The 16,691-nt window shown below is 44.1% G+C and overlaps 1 protein-coding gene across 3 annotated transcripts in view; it reads left to right on the top strand.

The window, feature by feature from the left end:
* Window positions 1-16,691, top strand: part of aopep (aminopeptidase O (putative)) — a 67,219-nt gene that overhangs the window by 30,121 nt on the left and 20,407 nt on the right. Inside the window, exons 12-14 of one of the 3 annotated variants that reach the window (XM_079161442.1) lie at window positions 763-823; window positions 4,416-4,478; window positions 5,817-5,903. In XM_079161442.1, the coding sequence (XP_079017568.1) occupies window positions 763-823; window positions 4,416-4,478; window positions 5,817-5,903 (211 nt within the window). Of the gene's footprint in view, window positions 1-762; window positions 824-4,415; window positions 4,479-4,808; window positions 4,942-5,816; window positions 5,904-16,691 lie in introns of those variants that run through there. The other 2 variants (XM_079161444.1, XM_079161443.1) reach the window with 2 other exon arrangements.

The following is a 16,691-nucleotide window of genomic DNA, read 5'->3' as shown; positions in this document are numbered from 1 at the left end:
AGTATGAACGCCAAGTCTTTTTCAACACACTTGTCACTGTGTGACGGGCGTGACACGCTACACATCAAAGTTCAGCTTTTTTCAAGTGCTCCAATGAAGGGGTGAGGCCTCCACCAATCATATGTTTTTGTTCACCCTGTGAAGTAAAAGGCAACAGACCTATATGACTGAAAGGTTATGACCATCACACTGTCATGAAAAACTGGAAAATAAAGAAAGAAAGTCCAGCATTCATGTTGCTCCAAAATTGTATCTTCTTTTCTGAAATAGACATCTTTTTGGACAAAGTATTTTATTGTGATGCTGTGTACTATAGTTACTCCTCGCCTTGTTGAGTACTTTGTACACGTAGCACTTTTCATACACACTGCGGAGTGCTTGTGGAATGTTTGTGTGCAAATTTGTCTTTGCAAGCCAGTCCTGTCACTATTTGTATTGTGTGTATAGTATGTGGTTTTCATGTGCACAGCGTTCACTTGAGCCTCTCCTGAGGCACACTCGCACCCAAATGTACACATACATGCTTACTATAAATGCATTCTTGCAAACCCATTTCATTGTCAGTACATGCCTGTTTGCTTGTCCTTGTATAGGACAGTGGGTGTGCCCCTCTTTGTGTTTAAGGTGTTGGCCTAAAACTCAAGTCCGCCATGTGCCCAACAATATTTTCCCAGAGCCATTTATTCATAGGTTGTCTTGGGCAATAACAGCCATTGCTATAATAATAGGAATAATACTAACACTTGTGCCATTGTGTTCCAGAAAAGGCCTCACCCTCAGTGCTATTTATGCTGACTGGCTCGATCGACCGGGAATTCCGAAGGTATGAAAAGTCTCGCTTTCTATCCGTCTTTCATTATTTATTAGAATATAGAATTTGATAATGTTCTATAATATATCTTTTAGAAAAATCTAAATACCAACAAGCTGAATTATCAAGTTAATTAAACATTTAACTCTGAAATCAATTTAGCCTGAAATTAAACTTTACACTCGACTGTAATGTATAAAATTATTACGACGTATGCATAACTATAGTGAAATAATTCAGTACTATTGACTATTGTCCACTGTGCTCAGATGCATCATCTGTTTAGCTATAAAACAATTATTTTGCTTTAGTTATGTTCTTCCTCCTTATTGTTTCTTTATCATATGAGGTAATGGAAACAAATGATCACACAGCTGTTGTTTTGTAGTATTGATGCTGGCAGTCAAAGTACCTTTTATTTAACACGTGTGATCCTTTCATACCTGGCACATGCCTGCACAGGGTGATATTTGTTATAGTACTCAGTGGTTTCTGTTTATGGAAGAGATTGGTTCTTCTAGTTTGGGTTTCAACAGCTTTGTCTAAACTTTACTTCTTTACTTCAAGATATCCAGACCACTCCCATATACTGTAGCCGCCATAGTTTTCTTTGTCAATCCTTAAAGTGCATTGGGACTTCACTTCTCCTGTTCTTACTATTCAGTGGTCACTTTGTGTTTATTGACAACTGTGACAGCATTCAACTCAACTGCCTGATTGGGTCGGTATGAAAGCCACACGCCAAGAACTCATAATACATACTGACTTTATCTGCAATGTGGTGTTGAGATCATTTGATCAGCTACTCGTCAATGTAGGTCAAGATGTTGTGTTGCGGTTCAAACCCAGCAGGGTACCATGTAGTTCCACATACAGGAAGTTTTGTGTGCTCTAAGCATTTGCTCTTGGACGACAGGAGCGGCCGAACATTTGTCTCACTGTTTGCCAGCTGTAAATAGCTGTGTAATGACGCTCTCATAATGGCAATTATGTCTCATATTAGAAGTAAGATAGCTTTCAGTACATAAATGCTTAGGCTTAAATGACGTGTGACTACTAGCCAGCAGGCGTTTTGAAACTGCGAGACGACGACGATGATGATGATGATGATGATGATGATGGCATATTTGTTGCTCAACTTGAGGAAAGTTTTTCAAATCGGCTTCACTAAAGATGATGATGACATCGTGATGACATCTTGATGATGAACTGTAAGGCATCACTGCAGTTTATTGTATCGTTGTGTTTGTTGGGTCATTATCATCCCCGTTGTTACTAGACTGCAATGTACCTCGACAAGGTATGCAGTGCTGCTTCGCCCGCTAATCCAGAGAAAGACCTACGGTCATAGATACACACACACACACACACACACACACACACACCATCAATCCACTTTAACAGCTCCTTCAATTCTCCCATCTCCATGGCAACTGATCTTAATTACCACTGTGTGAATGTGCATTTTTGTGTGTCTGCACTCCTGTTGCTGTCTGGGAATCTTCACCTTCTAGATCATGTGATGATGTAACCGGGGGGGCCTCTGAGGGTGGGACGAGTGGCGTGGAGGGACTGCTGTTTTCTCACACCTGATTGGGTGACGGCTCGAGTGTTCTTGCAGAAGCTTTTCCTGCGTTTGATGTGCCAGTCACCAGCTAATACGATCAGTCGGATCGATTGAAACCTTTTACAGATACAAGTGCTCGTGCATTATGTACACTAGACACATTTTTAAAGTCTCTCTCTGCCTCTCTCGCTCTCCTCTCTGCCTCCAATCCATCGCTGGACAATGTGCTTGAATTGGAGAAAGGCAGGAAATGGTTTGGCCTAATAATAAACAATGACATTCGCAGCAAGAGATGTGGAATGGGAAGGCCGGTGCCGACCTATTTTAGACCTCAGAGTTTAGATGAGTAAGCACTCCCTTTGGGATGATGGATTTAGGCTGAGAGACTTTGTTTAAATACAGGCTACCCTTGATTCACCAGAGCCTCCAGCCTGATACCTTCTCCTAACTCCTATAACTTACACTAACATTTAATGGTTGTCTTTTACTGCCTGGCTTATCAATAAAATCCCTTTTTTTGCGACTACTATCATAGACTGATATAACATAGTTGTTTAAACAGCTTTACCTGCTATTTAAGCACTTTAAACACATTTACTGTTCCTCCAGGCCGAAATTGGATTTGGACTTACCTCAAGGTGGTAAACACGTTTGAATATGATGGGTTTGGCTTTTTAGATAAAGAAAATAGCTTTTTTTTAATTTAAAATATATATAGTTTATACAAAACTATATATATTACATCTATTATATTTATATTTTGAAGAATAACAATAAATAATTCAACTAAAAAGACTCACCAATCTGTGTATTGGTCCCAGGGAGATATAGGGCATGCTTCATATGCATGTTTATGAGCGAGAGGTGTAACTTCTGAACACGCAGTCTGATATTGATTCACTAGAGAGACACCACACAGACGGGGGCGCGGGACGAAGAGAGTTTTAGGCAGACAAAAGCCTCGCTATTCAGGGAACGGTCGTGGGGATCTAGGCAGCAAAAGAGCCATGTGTGGTATCCGGTTACACAATGCCAATTTACTGCTTCAATACTCACTACATTTGATACAGCCCACTCTAACACCTCCCTTCTCTCTATACCTCCGTGTGTCTGCCTCTCCCCCCTCTATCTCCTTGGCTTCTACACACGCCGTCATGCTATTTCTGCCAGAGTACTTGTATAATACTCAGAGAGGAGCACTTAGGCATGCAGTTATTGTATTGAAGGTTGTGTGTGGCTATGGTAACGCTCACAGCGTCGCATTGAATCGCTGCATGGGTGTGCGTGGGAACGTGTGTGGAGTATGTATCCTAGATTGTATAATTATGACGCTGCATCTGTCGTGTGTGTGTGTGTGTGTGTGTGTGTGTGTGTGTGTGTGCGTGACATTACAAACTCCCTGCTTCCATGCAATCCCTGTCTGTCTTCTGTCTGTCTCCCGACTGTGTCCTTATTTCCCCCCAACAAACACACACCCTCTTACACACAACCCCCACCGTCATCTCTCCGATATGTGATTCACATCACTCGAGCAGGGGCTCTGCTGAAAGCCTTAATAAGGTTAGAGAGTAAGTGCTCTGTGTTTGTGCCTGCTCGCTGCTCTCTGTGCGTAGGTGTGTGTTTGCATGCACAGCTCTTCGTGTGTGTGTGTGTGTGTGTGTGTGTGTGTGTGTGAGATGGTTGAGGAGTGGATGTGTAGAGGACTCTGGTGACTGTCTGTCCTTAAGTTGCTAGTTATTGAGGGATTTTTTTTCTTCTTCTTCTTCCTCCTCCTCTTATTTCTCTTCTCCTCCACTCTTCCTCCTTTCTTTCATCCTCCGGAGTCAATTTGCGAGTTTCCGTCAGAGGAACAAGTGATCGCGCTCCCTTCTCCTCTCACCCTCCCCTTCCTGCTTTGCTCTCTCTCTTTCTCTCTCTCTCTCTCTCTTTCTCTCTCTCTCTCTTTCTCCCTCTCGCTCTCTGCCTCTGCAAAGCATTCCACTCTGTCCCGATCACTTGCCCCCGGCTCACTGCTTTCCCTTCTTCTGTGTCGTTCAGTGGCTGTATGAAAGGAGCGCCGTGTGGTCACAGGCGAGGCTGGTGGAAGAAGTCAAAGCAGAGGTAAGCACTCTCTCTTTCTCTCTTTCCCCGTCTTCTCTCTTTTTCCAGTCTCTTCTTCCCGTCTTCAGGGAGTGGCAGACAGACTGGGGGGCAGCTCTCAGGATTGAAATGTTGCCCCCTTAGCCTGCTTGATATGACTGTCATCTGAATCTCTCTTTTCCTTCACTCAGTTATTTTTTGCCACTATTTCTCGGCGCTGCCTCCTCGTCGTTTCTTCTTCTTCTCTGTCTCATTTACATGGTCTGTTTCATAATGTTTGACACCATCTCTTATCTCTACCTCTCTTGCGCTCCATCTACCTCTCTTTTGCTCATTTGCTCCCTGTATCAGTCTCTCCCTCTGTCTGCCTCTGAGTGAAGTGCGGCACACAGCGCTGTACATCTGTTGCGTGTCATTCTGTGCTGTCTATCAGATTTCCCATAAAGCTCCCATGTTGTTCCTATTTGCTTTGCCTATATTTTTCCAATTCTTCCATTAATCTCTCTGTTTAAATAAAATTGAATCCGACCTGAAGAGAATATCTGTCAAATATTGAATAAAGACACAAAGAATGCCTGAGTGATTTTTCATCTTAGAAATGACTCGTCCACTTCACGGGCTGTTAAAGTGTTTGGAAACCTCACTCTTCTAACAAACTGTGTGACAGTGTATTTATTCTGCGATATAAACTGAAGTGGAGGAGAGGAGATAGAGTTTGGCCTTGATAGTGATTGGCTGTTTAATGGAGCTCTATGTTGTAGGGAGTCGCTCCGCTCCAGGCTCCGTCACAGCAACATACTTTCACTATTACTCTTTTTGTCTCAGCCGGCCGTTTGTGTTGGTTATATATGGAGCACAAGTGAGCGCTGAAAGGTTTGGAATTAATGTGTGTGAGAGAGAGAGAGAGAGAGAGAGAGAGAGAGAGCGAAGGAGCGAGAGACTGTTGTGCATTTGTGTCTCTACTTTACACTCTGTCAAAGCTCGCCTGCCAGTGGCTCACTGAGAGTGTGTGTATGTATATTCCTGTGTGCCTTTCCACTTGAGAGATGGAAAGTGCGCCTGAAGTCTGTTTATATTTACTCTCTGCTATCGGACGTGACCACTCACTCTTTCTCTTACACCCTTTGCTTTCTCCTCTTTCTCCCTGTCATTGTTTCACCTTTCTGATTTCTTCGCTTCACCCCCCCCCCCCCCCCCCCCCCCTCTTTTTTTTTTCCTCCTTCACACTGTCTAATCCCGCTCACTCAAAACCTGACACTTTGTTGTCTCTCTCTACCTCGACCCTCTCTTCTTTTTCCCGCCTTCACCACCGTACCCCCACCCACCCACCTACCCCCACCCCCATCCTCCCTCCTGCAGGTTGTAAAATGGATTCTCCTCAGTCAGAGTCATCAGGGGAAGGGCAGAAAGCGGAAGAGAACAGAGCCCACGGTGAACTACAAAGAGGTAGGAAGCACTCTCCAGTATTAAGACCTCTATCTACCGTCCCGCTGCTCTGCTTTAACTCTTGGGAGTCTACCTTTCTCTTTTGGAAACCTCTGTCTTGCTATCTATTTGGGTTTTCCCTCGGCTGATTGAGCTGCCACTCATGAGCTGCAAAACATTTTTGTTTGTCTGACGACACAGTTATCCCCCAATTCTTTTTCTGTGTTGTGTCTGCGGGGACAGACTGCCCTGTACTTGTTTAAGTCTGTGTTTACCGTAAGTTCTGTCGCACACATACTTAACCTTTTAAGAGCTTGTGTACATCACATACCCTCCAATGTTCCTGTGTGGTCATGGCCAATGTGTGTGTGTGTGGGACGGCGTCTGTGTTTTTGTGGAGGGGGCGGGGACCATTTAGCCTCGACGTTCTGGGTTTGAATTTGGCCTTGAACCTTTGTTGCGTCCCTCTTTCTCTACCGCTTTCTCTTCCTGTCATTTCAAACCGTTTCCTGCCAAATAAAATATCCCAAAAAGATGGTTTTTGCCTTTGTGTGTAGTGCTAATTAGTTCTCTCAGGGGATGGCTAATCCCCTCCACCCACTAATTGACACACACACTTGCCTGCATCATTAATGAACGTACACTGATCTATAAGCCACTGAGGGGCCAGAAGTCATTAGCTAGCAGCAGAGCAGCTTATATATATCACTCTCAATATGCTCAGATATTGCATGCTGTTGGAAACATTTGCAAAGCCTCCGATTTTTTTTGTAGATTACATTTTACGGCATGAATAAGTAAGGTAAGTGTCCCTGGGTATCTTTGAATCATAGAAATCATTGCCAGGAAGATAGATATATCCACTGACTTTTTAGGGCTTTAAATTTCCCCTCGAGACTCAGTTCGTACCACAGCTTTCAACAGATGTAATGTAAGCTCTGGTCATAAGCAAAGGTATGCATGTCTCACCTGTACCTGAAGTCCAGAGAGTATTTCATAAAACAGTGGAACATGATTTTTTTCTGGATTAGATTACCTCCAATTACTGTGCTGTAGTGTGGAGCGCACAGTGAATGAAATGCCTGTAGAGTCCGCAGCCAGTGCAGCCCCCCTTCAACCACCTGATACCTACCGTCTGGCATATTTACAACGTACACACTCATACACACAAATACACTTACTTCTAAGGGGCAGCACAGGGGCCTCTTCCTGTGGGGGGGGCAGAGAGTGCTGAAATCAGCCTCATGAAAGAATAGCCAATTACTGTCCACTTGGTCATACACAATAGTGAGAAAGAGGAGGGAGGGACGAATGGACGGACAGATGAAGCGAGGTAGAGGGGGGGGGTCTGGGAGGTCAGTGTTTGAAGTTACACCATAAAAGCCATCCTGAAAGGAAACACAAAGTGCCCCCCCCCCCCCTCTCCCTTTCCATCCACCCCTCTCCCCCTGCGGCCCAGCCCTCTCCTCTCTGCTCCTCTACGTCTCCCTCCCTCCCTTCCCTTTGTTTCTGTGTACAGAGAGTGCCCCATGGATGGACCAGGTGTATTTTATATTACTCCTTCATGTACTTCAAACGACCAACCAGCCCAATTTCTTCTCAACCCCTCTTTTCATCTACCTCTCCTCCCTCTCTCTTCCCTGCGTCTACCAGCCTGTTGCAAGGCTATAAATCACGCAGCAGACCCGATCGGCAAAGGAGGAGAGAAAAATGGGGGGTGGGTAAAACACAGGAGACAGGAAGACGGGGAAGATAAAGTTTGATAGAATCAGAGATGAAGATACAAGTGGAGCATAGAGCAACGAGAGGGGAATATGAAAGACAACACTTGATGCCACCGCGGTTATCTTTTAGATCCTTCAAATTGGAATGGAAACATGGATTTAAGCCACAAAATTAGGCAGTCGGGTTGACAAATACAAATTGAAAGGTAATGTTAGAGCATTCGAGAATAAATAGGTGATGGAATGATTGTATTGAAGGAGAAAGAGAGGATGAAGAAAAGGTAGAAAAGTAGAGCAAATCCGACTGCAGAGGATTGGAGCAAGAGCGAAACTGGTGTGTTAGAAGTTGATGAATATGAATTCCAGTAGGGTAATGAATCCGTTGCGGGAATTTGAGGAATTGAACAGCAGAGTGGATATTTGAGGACATTTGAGACGCACACGAGAGATGAAATATTACTGGACTGGTCAGATGATGAAAGCGTGGTTAGGAAGAGAGATGGCGAGGGAGGGAGTAGAGGCGGTAGGACTTTTAGTGGGCAGGAACTAGGCTGAGTCGGAGTTGCATTAAGCGATAATGACATCATGGATGATTAGGGAAAACACACACACACACAGACAGACTCACAAACCTATAGATGCACCCAGAGGAAAGAGCCAGACACCTCCCACAGAGCAGCCCGAGATCTGGTCAGTTTAATAGAGCCAAAGTTTATTACCAACTTCCCGTCGCCTTTGTTTCTGTGGTACGTTACTGATTCACATGCACCTTAGTGCGCATGTCTGACTCTCTTTTTTTTTTTTTGTGTACACGTGTAACTTGCGTGTGTGCATGTGATGAGCGTGCGTGTGTCCAGTGTGTGTGGAGAGGTCTGTAGAGGGATATTAGTCACGCCCGCATGGTAATGGGCCTCATTTTGCTCTCATTTTCATCTGCGGTCTCCGTAATGAGAGGGTCCGTCTGCCCCTGCTGATCAGGACAGGAAACCCTGTAGGGTAAATGAGCTGTTAATAGCAGGAGACCTTGGCCAACTTTTTTGGCTCTTTGAAGATGCTTTTTGTAAGTTGTAATTATCTGGGTTTTATATTAATCAACTGGACGGTAAATTGCCTCAAAGATGATCAATAGCTATCAAAACATACCTAAACGTTTCCTAAAACCTCAGCCGTATAGTATTTTCAATAAGTCTCTGGGTTCATGGAACATCGAGCCTGCAGGATGGGCTTAATTGTTGACACATGCAGCAATTCTGTAATAACTATTATTTTAACCCCTGATACAACATCAGGGGTTCATACTCCAAGCAGAGCATGAAAATGGATCATTCATATAATATCATTATATATGAATAATATGATCCATTTATAGAAAAGTATTCATGTCGGTGATGGCAGTAATGATGCCGTTATAAAACATATTATAGAGGTGTTATTATGGGCATGTACAACTGATCCTATAATAAGAAGACGGGGGATTTTTGAACTAGTGCAAAGTTCTTAATATTACTAAAGTTGATGGCCTTCATACTTAAGCTTAGTGAAGTTCTTTGAATACAATATATTTGATGCAGTATGACACATCTCAGCGCCTTTAGTGCAGATGTGATAAGGTTCTGTATATAGAAAGTGTTTACACAGCCCTTCCTCTGGATAAACAAATCCGGGAAATGGTGTAATCCTGAATTCTTGTCATTCCTGCAGAAATCGTTCTGCACCACGCTATTTTTAACTTGCCTCCCTGAATCTAAGGCTGCACAATTATTATGTCCATCAAATTATTCTGGTTCATATGAGATTATAATTATGAATCTCCAAAAGTATGATATGCACCATATTATTCCTTCTGGTACCTTGATTGTTTAAATCTAATTATTTCAGTTATTGTAATATTAATTTTACAGGCTAAAATAACATGATTATAAACTTTAAAGCTCTGTACATGCTGCGACCTTAATGTATGTGAGAGCAGGGACATCTTTCTGTGTGCCGCGGTAACTTCACAGACGCAGCAGAATAGGTGGATGATGAGTCAGCCTCCATCTCAGTGACACTCTGTCACCTCATTTGCACCTATATGGCAGTCTGCACCTTCCTGGTCGATGCCGCGGGTTACTGTGAGAACATGTACCACCACGTTTATGTTTGTGGCTGAGGAGATGTCAACAACAACAACAACAGGTTTAGAGGAACAGCCTGTCTTCAAACTGCTCCTCAAACGTTTTTATACTGCACATATGTCATGCTGAAGGGCAATTTTAAGCATTTCACGAAGACATTTTGAGATCGAGCTGTTACATTTTTAAATGCTTAAAAGATCGACCTGCAGCACCTATTGTTACCGAGGTTGAGAGTGAATGCATACATCGTAATTGGACACACTATACATTGGATTGGAACTCTTTCCGGCCTTTTAAGAAGTGGTACAATCAACTATTAACGACTCCGTCTGATGATTTCACTCAAGAGGCATCCCAATCTCCACTTAAAACTGTTTATTACCGACATGTTGGCGGTGGCTAGCTTATTATTATTTTCTCAAGTATTGCTCGAGACATTTTACGCCTTTTATTATGAGCCAGAGAGATGACACAAAATTAGGGGAGAGACAGATGAGGAACAACATGAAATAGGGGTCGTGAACACTGACTGAAGGCCTCAGAGTTAAAGTAACACAGGATTATGCTCCTATAACAAACAGATACCAAGTTCTATTTTAGGAGATAAAGTAAACCCACGGAGAAAGGAGCCGCGTTCGAGTGGTGACTGAAATCCCTTGTGTTGTGCTGAGGTGTGAGGTTGATGGCTGGTACTAGTGGTAACTGAGTCCCTGTGGGAGGGTAAACGGCAAAGAGGGCACGGTCAAAAAGCCTCTTCAGTTGGGTGGGGTTTGCAGGTGGCGTACAGCACATCACCATAATAGGCTTAAGTAGAGGATGGAGAAAAAGACAAGAGAGCAATGCGGAGATTGGTTTCAGTCTCTGCCGATTTGTGAGAAGAACAGATTAAATTGAATCCTCGTCCATGATTTGACAGTAAAAGACTTAAATGTGCTGCGTGTGCGTAAGTGTAATAAATGAGTGGCTATAATAAGAATGTTTGAGTATCAAATTACCCAACAGTCTGTCTGTTTTTCTCTTGCAATCTACCTCTTCTTCTCTTCTTGTTTGTTTAGAGTTTGACCCGTACCCATGAAATAAAGCATATCCGTGTAGTAATGGTGTTTTTATGGCATCTGTTTTGTTGTTTCCTCCAATAAGACGTCATCAAAGAAACACGCTGCCGTATCTGGCAATGTTAAAGGCACCCCTGAGCAGCAACACATCACACATCTGCACATCACACATCTGGTTTTACCTCATCTGGGTTTTCATATCTCCAGTGCACCCCTGTCTCCCTGTTTATGCCGCCTTCTCCCCTTCCCGTTCTCTTCCCGTACACTTTTCCTGACTTGCTCCATCTCCCTCTTTCCGTTTCTCTCCCTCTCTCTGTGATTTATTGGCAATGAATCAGGGATGAGGGAGTATGCCGGAGGAGAGATGGGAACATTCAGGGAAATGGCTGTTTCCGGCCAGACTTCATCACATCAGGATGGGAAATGGTCGGAAGAAAAGTGTGTGTGTGTGTGTGTGTGTGCGCTTGTGTGTGTGTTTCTGTGTGTGTGTTTCTGTGTGTGTGTTTCTCCATTATCAGACCAACTGGGGATCAGCTAAGGGCTGCTCAGACACTGAGTCCACCACTGTGAGCCACAACCCCTTAATTGTCTTTTAAATGGAAGAAAAAGTCACTCTGCACACATATTGCAAGACATACAGAGCAAGAATCCGCCCATGGCTTTATTGGAATATTTAAATTGCACTATGACTTGCTGTCACAGGGAGTTTATTATGCGGCTATGGCTCACTTTTATGGGTCCGATTCGTGTTTCTGTACTTTTCTTACCTCGTCAAGTCTTATCGTGATCGAGGGTCTGTGCGCACCCGTCAGACTGGGAGCTGTGCTGTCTGAAGCGTCGAGCTGATTCTGATTGGGGACTTCCGTGGCAGATTGGTTTCAGGTGACGGGTCAAGCAAAGAGTGATGCATCAGTTCACTGGGCTCATTTCAACCCGTGTCGTGAGATCCGTCTGGGCTGCTTTGGTGGCGTTCGTTCCGATGATGGAGACATCATGTGGTGAAGCCGAGGGCTGACGTGTTGTTGTTCACAAGTAATGGGTTGCCAGATGAACAGGTGGATTTGTGCAGCAACGCCAGCCATGCACATATTGTAAAAGATGGCCATGGTGAAGAGGGAAATGAGCAATCTTCATCTATGATCATGAGCTTTTTCCATTGTTACTAAAAGGAAAAGATTATGGACATATTGTAGCTTATTAGCTTTGTTGCACCATTAGCTTTTATTTAACCTCTCCTATCGGAGTATGAACTGCTCACTGAAAAAGGAATGGTTTGCAGACAATTAACTTTCTTGTAGGCGTGACTCTGGACCGAAACAAAGGCACACACACATACTGTACTGCTGCTACACAAGAATGTATTACGGCCTTCCTTTGAGTACACTAGACGAAGGTTCCCTCGGGGCTGAACTCGTGAGCTCGGTGAGAGATGGTGAAAGAGGAAGAGAGAATCTGAGGAGAAAGAGACGAGAGACTCCAGAACAACTAAAGAGACAAAAGAGCTGGAGTAAAACAACCGATCAATAAAAGTATCTTACCGGCTTTGTCATTTTCTGCAGTAACTGCTGTGAAAAGTGCTGACCAGAAGAAACGGATTGTCTGGGAATCAAGGGATCATTGTGGCAAACAACTGCTGTTTGAGTCGCCATTCACTTACACTGACCGTGCATCAATAAGCTGTGGATCCAGCAGTACCTGTCAATGAAACTTTTCAGCTCACTTGTGTTTGAATAAAAGTCTGTACGGTGTTTGTTTTGTGACAACGCTGATGCAGTAAGCTCTAAATCTGAACACTACTTCTACAGAACATGCTTTATGGCACTGGTGAGTGGCAACGCTCCCACTATATATGACCCCAGAGTTTAACTTGTGAAACTCATGCCGTAGTATGGCAGCATATTACTGCGTAAACTGACCGAAAGTAAAACACAATGTCTGTAAAAGTGTACATGACAGACAGAAGTGGTGCTGTCTGGTCCATTTGAATGCCATCACAAAATCTAACAAAAATTACAACATGGGGCTGTTTTACGCTCCATTTCATCCTCAAGTTCCTGACATCCGCGCTGATGGAGAGTGAAAACTGTTTTCCCTTTTGATGGGTACTAAAAATCTAAGAGAAATTCATCAGCGGGGGCAAGTGTTAGAGATGGGAGGATTAATATGTAGAGATGGGAGGAGAGGAGAGAGAGGAGATGGCTCCATTTGTGTTGTGTTAATGACGGAGAGCAAGACGGAATGAGAGTGAGAGGGAGAGAGTGCCAGCGTGTATTTGTCTCATTTATCACTCAGCGGCAGTTCTGTTTTTCGGGGTCATTTTAAGCTCGCAGCCTGTCTCATCTCGTCCGGGGACTCCCTGCAGTCTGCGTGCTTTGCGTGCGTGAGCCTGTGTATATATGTGTTTGTGAATGGGGGGCATACGGTTGAAAGGGGGGGGTGTGAGTGCAAAGAGATCAACAGTCAAGATTGACGATGCTGACAAGCTATTTCATGGCTGCTCAGAAATACCACTTAGGGCTTCATGACTCTGAGGAACGCACCCATGCATGCACACACAAACAGACACACACACACACACAAACGTGGAGGGGTAGTTATACAGAGCAAGAGTAGCTTCAACAGGCTTTTCACTGAAGTGGTCAAGAAGAACATTGACGCACACACGCACATATACACGTCCACGTATTCTGAATCCCAGAAGCATTCGAGTGTCATTAAAGTGCAGCTGTGTTTGTCTTTCCAGCACACATGGAAAACACAGAGAGAGAGAGAGAGAGAGAGAGAGAGAGAGAGAGAGAGAGAGAGAGAGAGAGAGAGAGAGAGAGAGAGAGAGAGAGAGAGAGAGAGAGAGAGAGAGAGAGAGAGAGAGAGAGAGAGAGAGAGAGAGAGGCAGAATATGGCTGCTGCCACAAAACAAGCACACACACAAAAACACATTGTTCACTTTGGAGCCAATTCATTCGCAAATTTCGACGTTGAATATAATGCAATGCTATAAAAATGCACTGTAGCGTGGAGGTTGCGTAGTTAAACCTAGCGATGCTTTGGCCAGATATTTAATGTAGAGTCGTGTTCAATATTGGGCTGGGCTGTAAAATGGTGCTGGCTTTTTTTTTAGTGGTGGGAAATGAATCGGTGCTTTTCACATAAAACCCGATTGGGGCGTCACCTCGTAGCTTTCATAGGTACAGTACGTAAAGTTGTGATTGTGTGTCTGTGCGTGCACGTATGAATGCGGCGTGCTGAGTGCTAAAACATCTGTCTTTCTTGGTAATGACTTGGGAGCCGACAGCGCCCTCAGACAGCCCTGACGCAATTAGCCTTGTCAAGCACGCGCGCACACACACACACACACACACACACACAGATGCACGCAAAGTAATGGCAGCTGTATACTACTCAGGCTCATAGACGCTGGAGATTATAGAAATCCCTGCACACGAGACCAATAAGTAAGTGTCTAAGAGATCGGACAGTGTGTTTAAGGGCAGTGTGTCGTCACAGTGACTGTCTGGCCTGTGATGCTCTTTGCTTATTTGTTTAGGTCACAGTCGAATTCATGCTCTATGATTTATAAAAATGTTTGTCCCAAAAGCAGCATTGTTAATACCCATCACAACTTCCTAAATCCCAAGGTAATATCTCCAAAATGGCTCATTTTGTCTGACCAACGGACAAAAATCCAAACATACTCAATTTACTGTCAAATAGAATATACACAGAAGCTAGAACAAGTGAATGTTTGGCATGTTTGTTTAGAAATGACTGTCGGATAATCAGTTCAAATCAAATCAGTAATCTAGTTTAGCTTCAGTTGAGAAATGTTCTTTCTACCAAACATTAGAGGCATTGTGATTTCTCTTGAACTTGTATTCGTCCTGCTGTGAGGAACAAAGTGCTGTAAAATATTTGCAAATAGACTTTGAAACCAGTCGCGGTGATGATGAACATGTATTATCGCAAACAACGAAGCTGTGTATACTGTCATTCACACTGCCGGGGGATGACAACATAGAACTACTGTCTTAATCTTTCCAAAAGTCTAGTGTCTACTATTCAGACAGACACAAATAGAAGCCGTTCAGTTGTTGCCAACAGCCATACTGCAGGCGACAGCTTCAGCTCCCCAGTCTGGCATATCATGTGTTGCTAAGCTGGATGTGGTCTTATCATAGGAAAAATACAGAAGGATTGTCTTCCTCGGGTTCAAATGCAAAGTAAACAACAAGTTTTGAATTTCTTTCCATCTGTTTTCCCCATTGCTGCCTCTGTGAGATGGTCTCTCTTACTCCATCTCCCTAATGTTTCTGTGGTGTCTTCTGTCGGTCTCTAATATCGACCTCTTTTTTTCTTCCTGTGTGTTTGTGTGTGTGTGTGTGTGTGTGTGTGTGTGTGTGTGTGTGTGTGTGTGTCTTTTGTGGTGGTGCGTGATTCCACAGCTGTGTGTGCATGTCTGTCTGTGCAGCAGATATCTGGGCTCAATCCATCCCACATACCTCTTGTCAGCTCGAACTGCTTAAACCCAGCCAAGCTGGAGTTCACACAGGAGACAACACACATACTGTACATACTGTGCACGCACGCACGCGCACAAATACATACAAAGACCAACAAACAAAGATGTCTGTCTGCGTTTCAAACACGTTAACATGGCCCACACAAATGCAGAAAGACACACTCGGAGTCTCTTCCTGAACGTGACCTTTCTCTTTGATGTATCTGGCTATGTTGGCCTCTCCCGGGTGTCTTCTCTCCCCTTCTCATCTCTTTGCTGCCACTCTCCTTCATGTTGGACTCGGCCTGCCAGAGTCATCCCATCTTTCCTCCGCCCCCTCTGGCTCTTTACCTCTCTTTCTCAGCGTATCTTTTAACAGCAGTAGATGCTATCTCTCCACACTGGAGGTCATCACTGGTGCGTGTTTTGGGTTTTACCCCTATTATTGTTGTCATGCAGCTAAACCCGGCTTGAACAGATGAATCTCAGCTGCCTGTGTGCGTACATGGATGTGTGTGTGTGTGTGTGCGCTTTTGCTTTTGCTTTCAGAGTGTGTGTCCTGACATTTAGGAACCTAACCACTGGAACTGGCTTGGTAAAATTGCCAGCATGCTTTGACCCTTTTTTGACATTTCTGTTTGTCTCTGTGCCCTATTAACCCAAGTAATTATTATAATCAAGAGCAGCACACACCACTGATAATATTTATCCACTACCCCGTACAGGAAACCGCAGTGTGGATGGTAGCCGCTGTTTTTTTTGTTTTGGTTTCCCACCCCCCCAGGGATAATATTTAACCAGGACCCCCAGGCTCCTCTCACCCTTTCAGGATCAGACCAGAATAAATGACATGAGGAAATTAAACCTGGGTGCTATTTTCAGAGTCACATTTCATACTTCCGTACCTTAAGTGTTCATTGAGTAGCAGTAATCTGTGATATAACTGACTATATTGTGAACAATCAGTCACAATGAGCATAAAATGACTACATCCTGTATGTCCCTGTTCTCCACCATCCCCTTTCTCCTCACCTCTCTCTTTGTCTAAGCTGCCGTCCAGCTGTTTGGATGTGTCACTGTAGTACAAATGCTGCAGATTTTTCTCTCTCGAACAAACAAGAGTCCTTTTGTTCCAGATCTGTTTCAAAGGCCTCTCTCTTTTTCAAAGGCATACGGGCAGTGCAGGGGAAAAACACTCGAGAGCCGAGTTCAATCCCTTGATGTGACTCCTACCGGTTGGTTAGGGCACCTGCATGGAGGGCCGTTGGATCAAATGGGGCTTGTTATACCCTTCTGGTGAAAGGTGGCGAGGGACAATGAGGACGAGGCCCATGCCTGTCTCTGCCTCCCCAGAACAACAGCAGCACAAGAAGTGCCAAGGAAAATGCACTTTCCAAAATCGAGGTGAAATGTGTTGG

The sequence above is a fragment of the Pholis gunnellus genome (genome assembly GCF_910591455.1).
Source record: "Pholis gunnellus genome assembly, chromosome: 6".
Classification (NCBI taxonomy): domain Eukaryota; kingdom Metazoa; phylum Chordata; class Actinopteri; order Perciformes; family Pholidae; genus Pholis; species Pholis gunnellus.
Note: the sequence above shows the minus strand (reverse complement) of the source record. Positions and strands in the feature narration are given on the sequence as shown.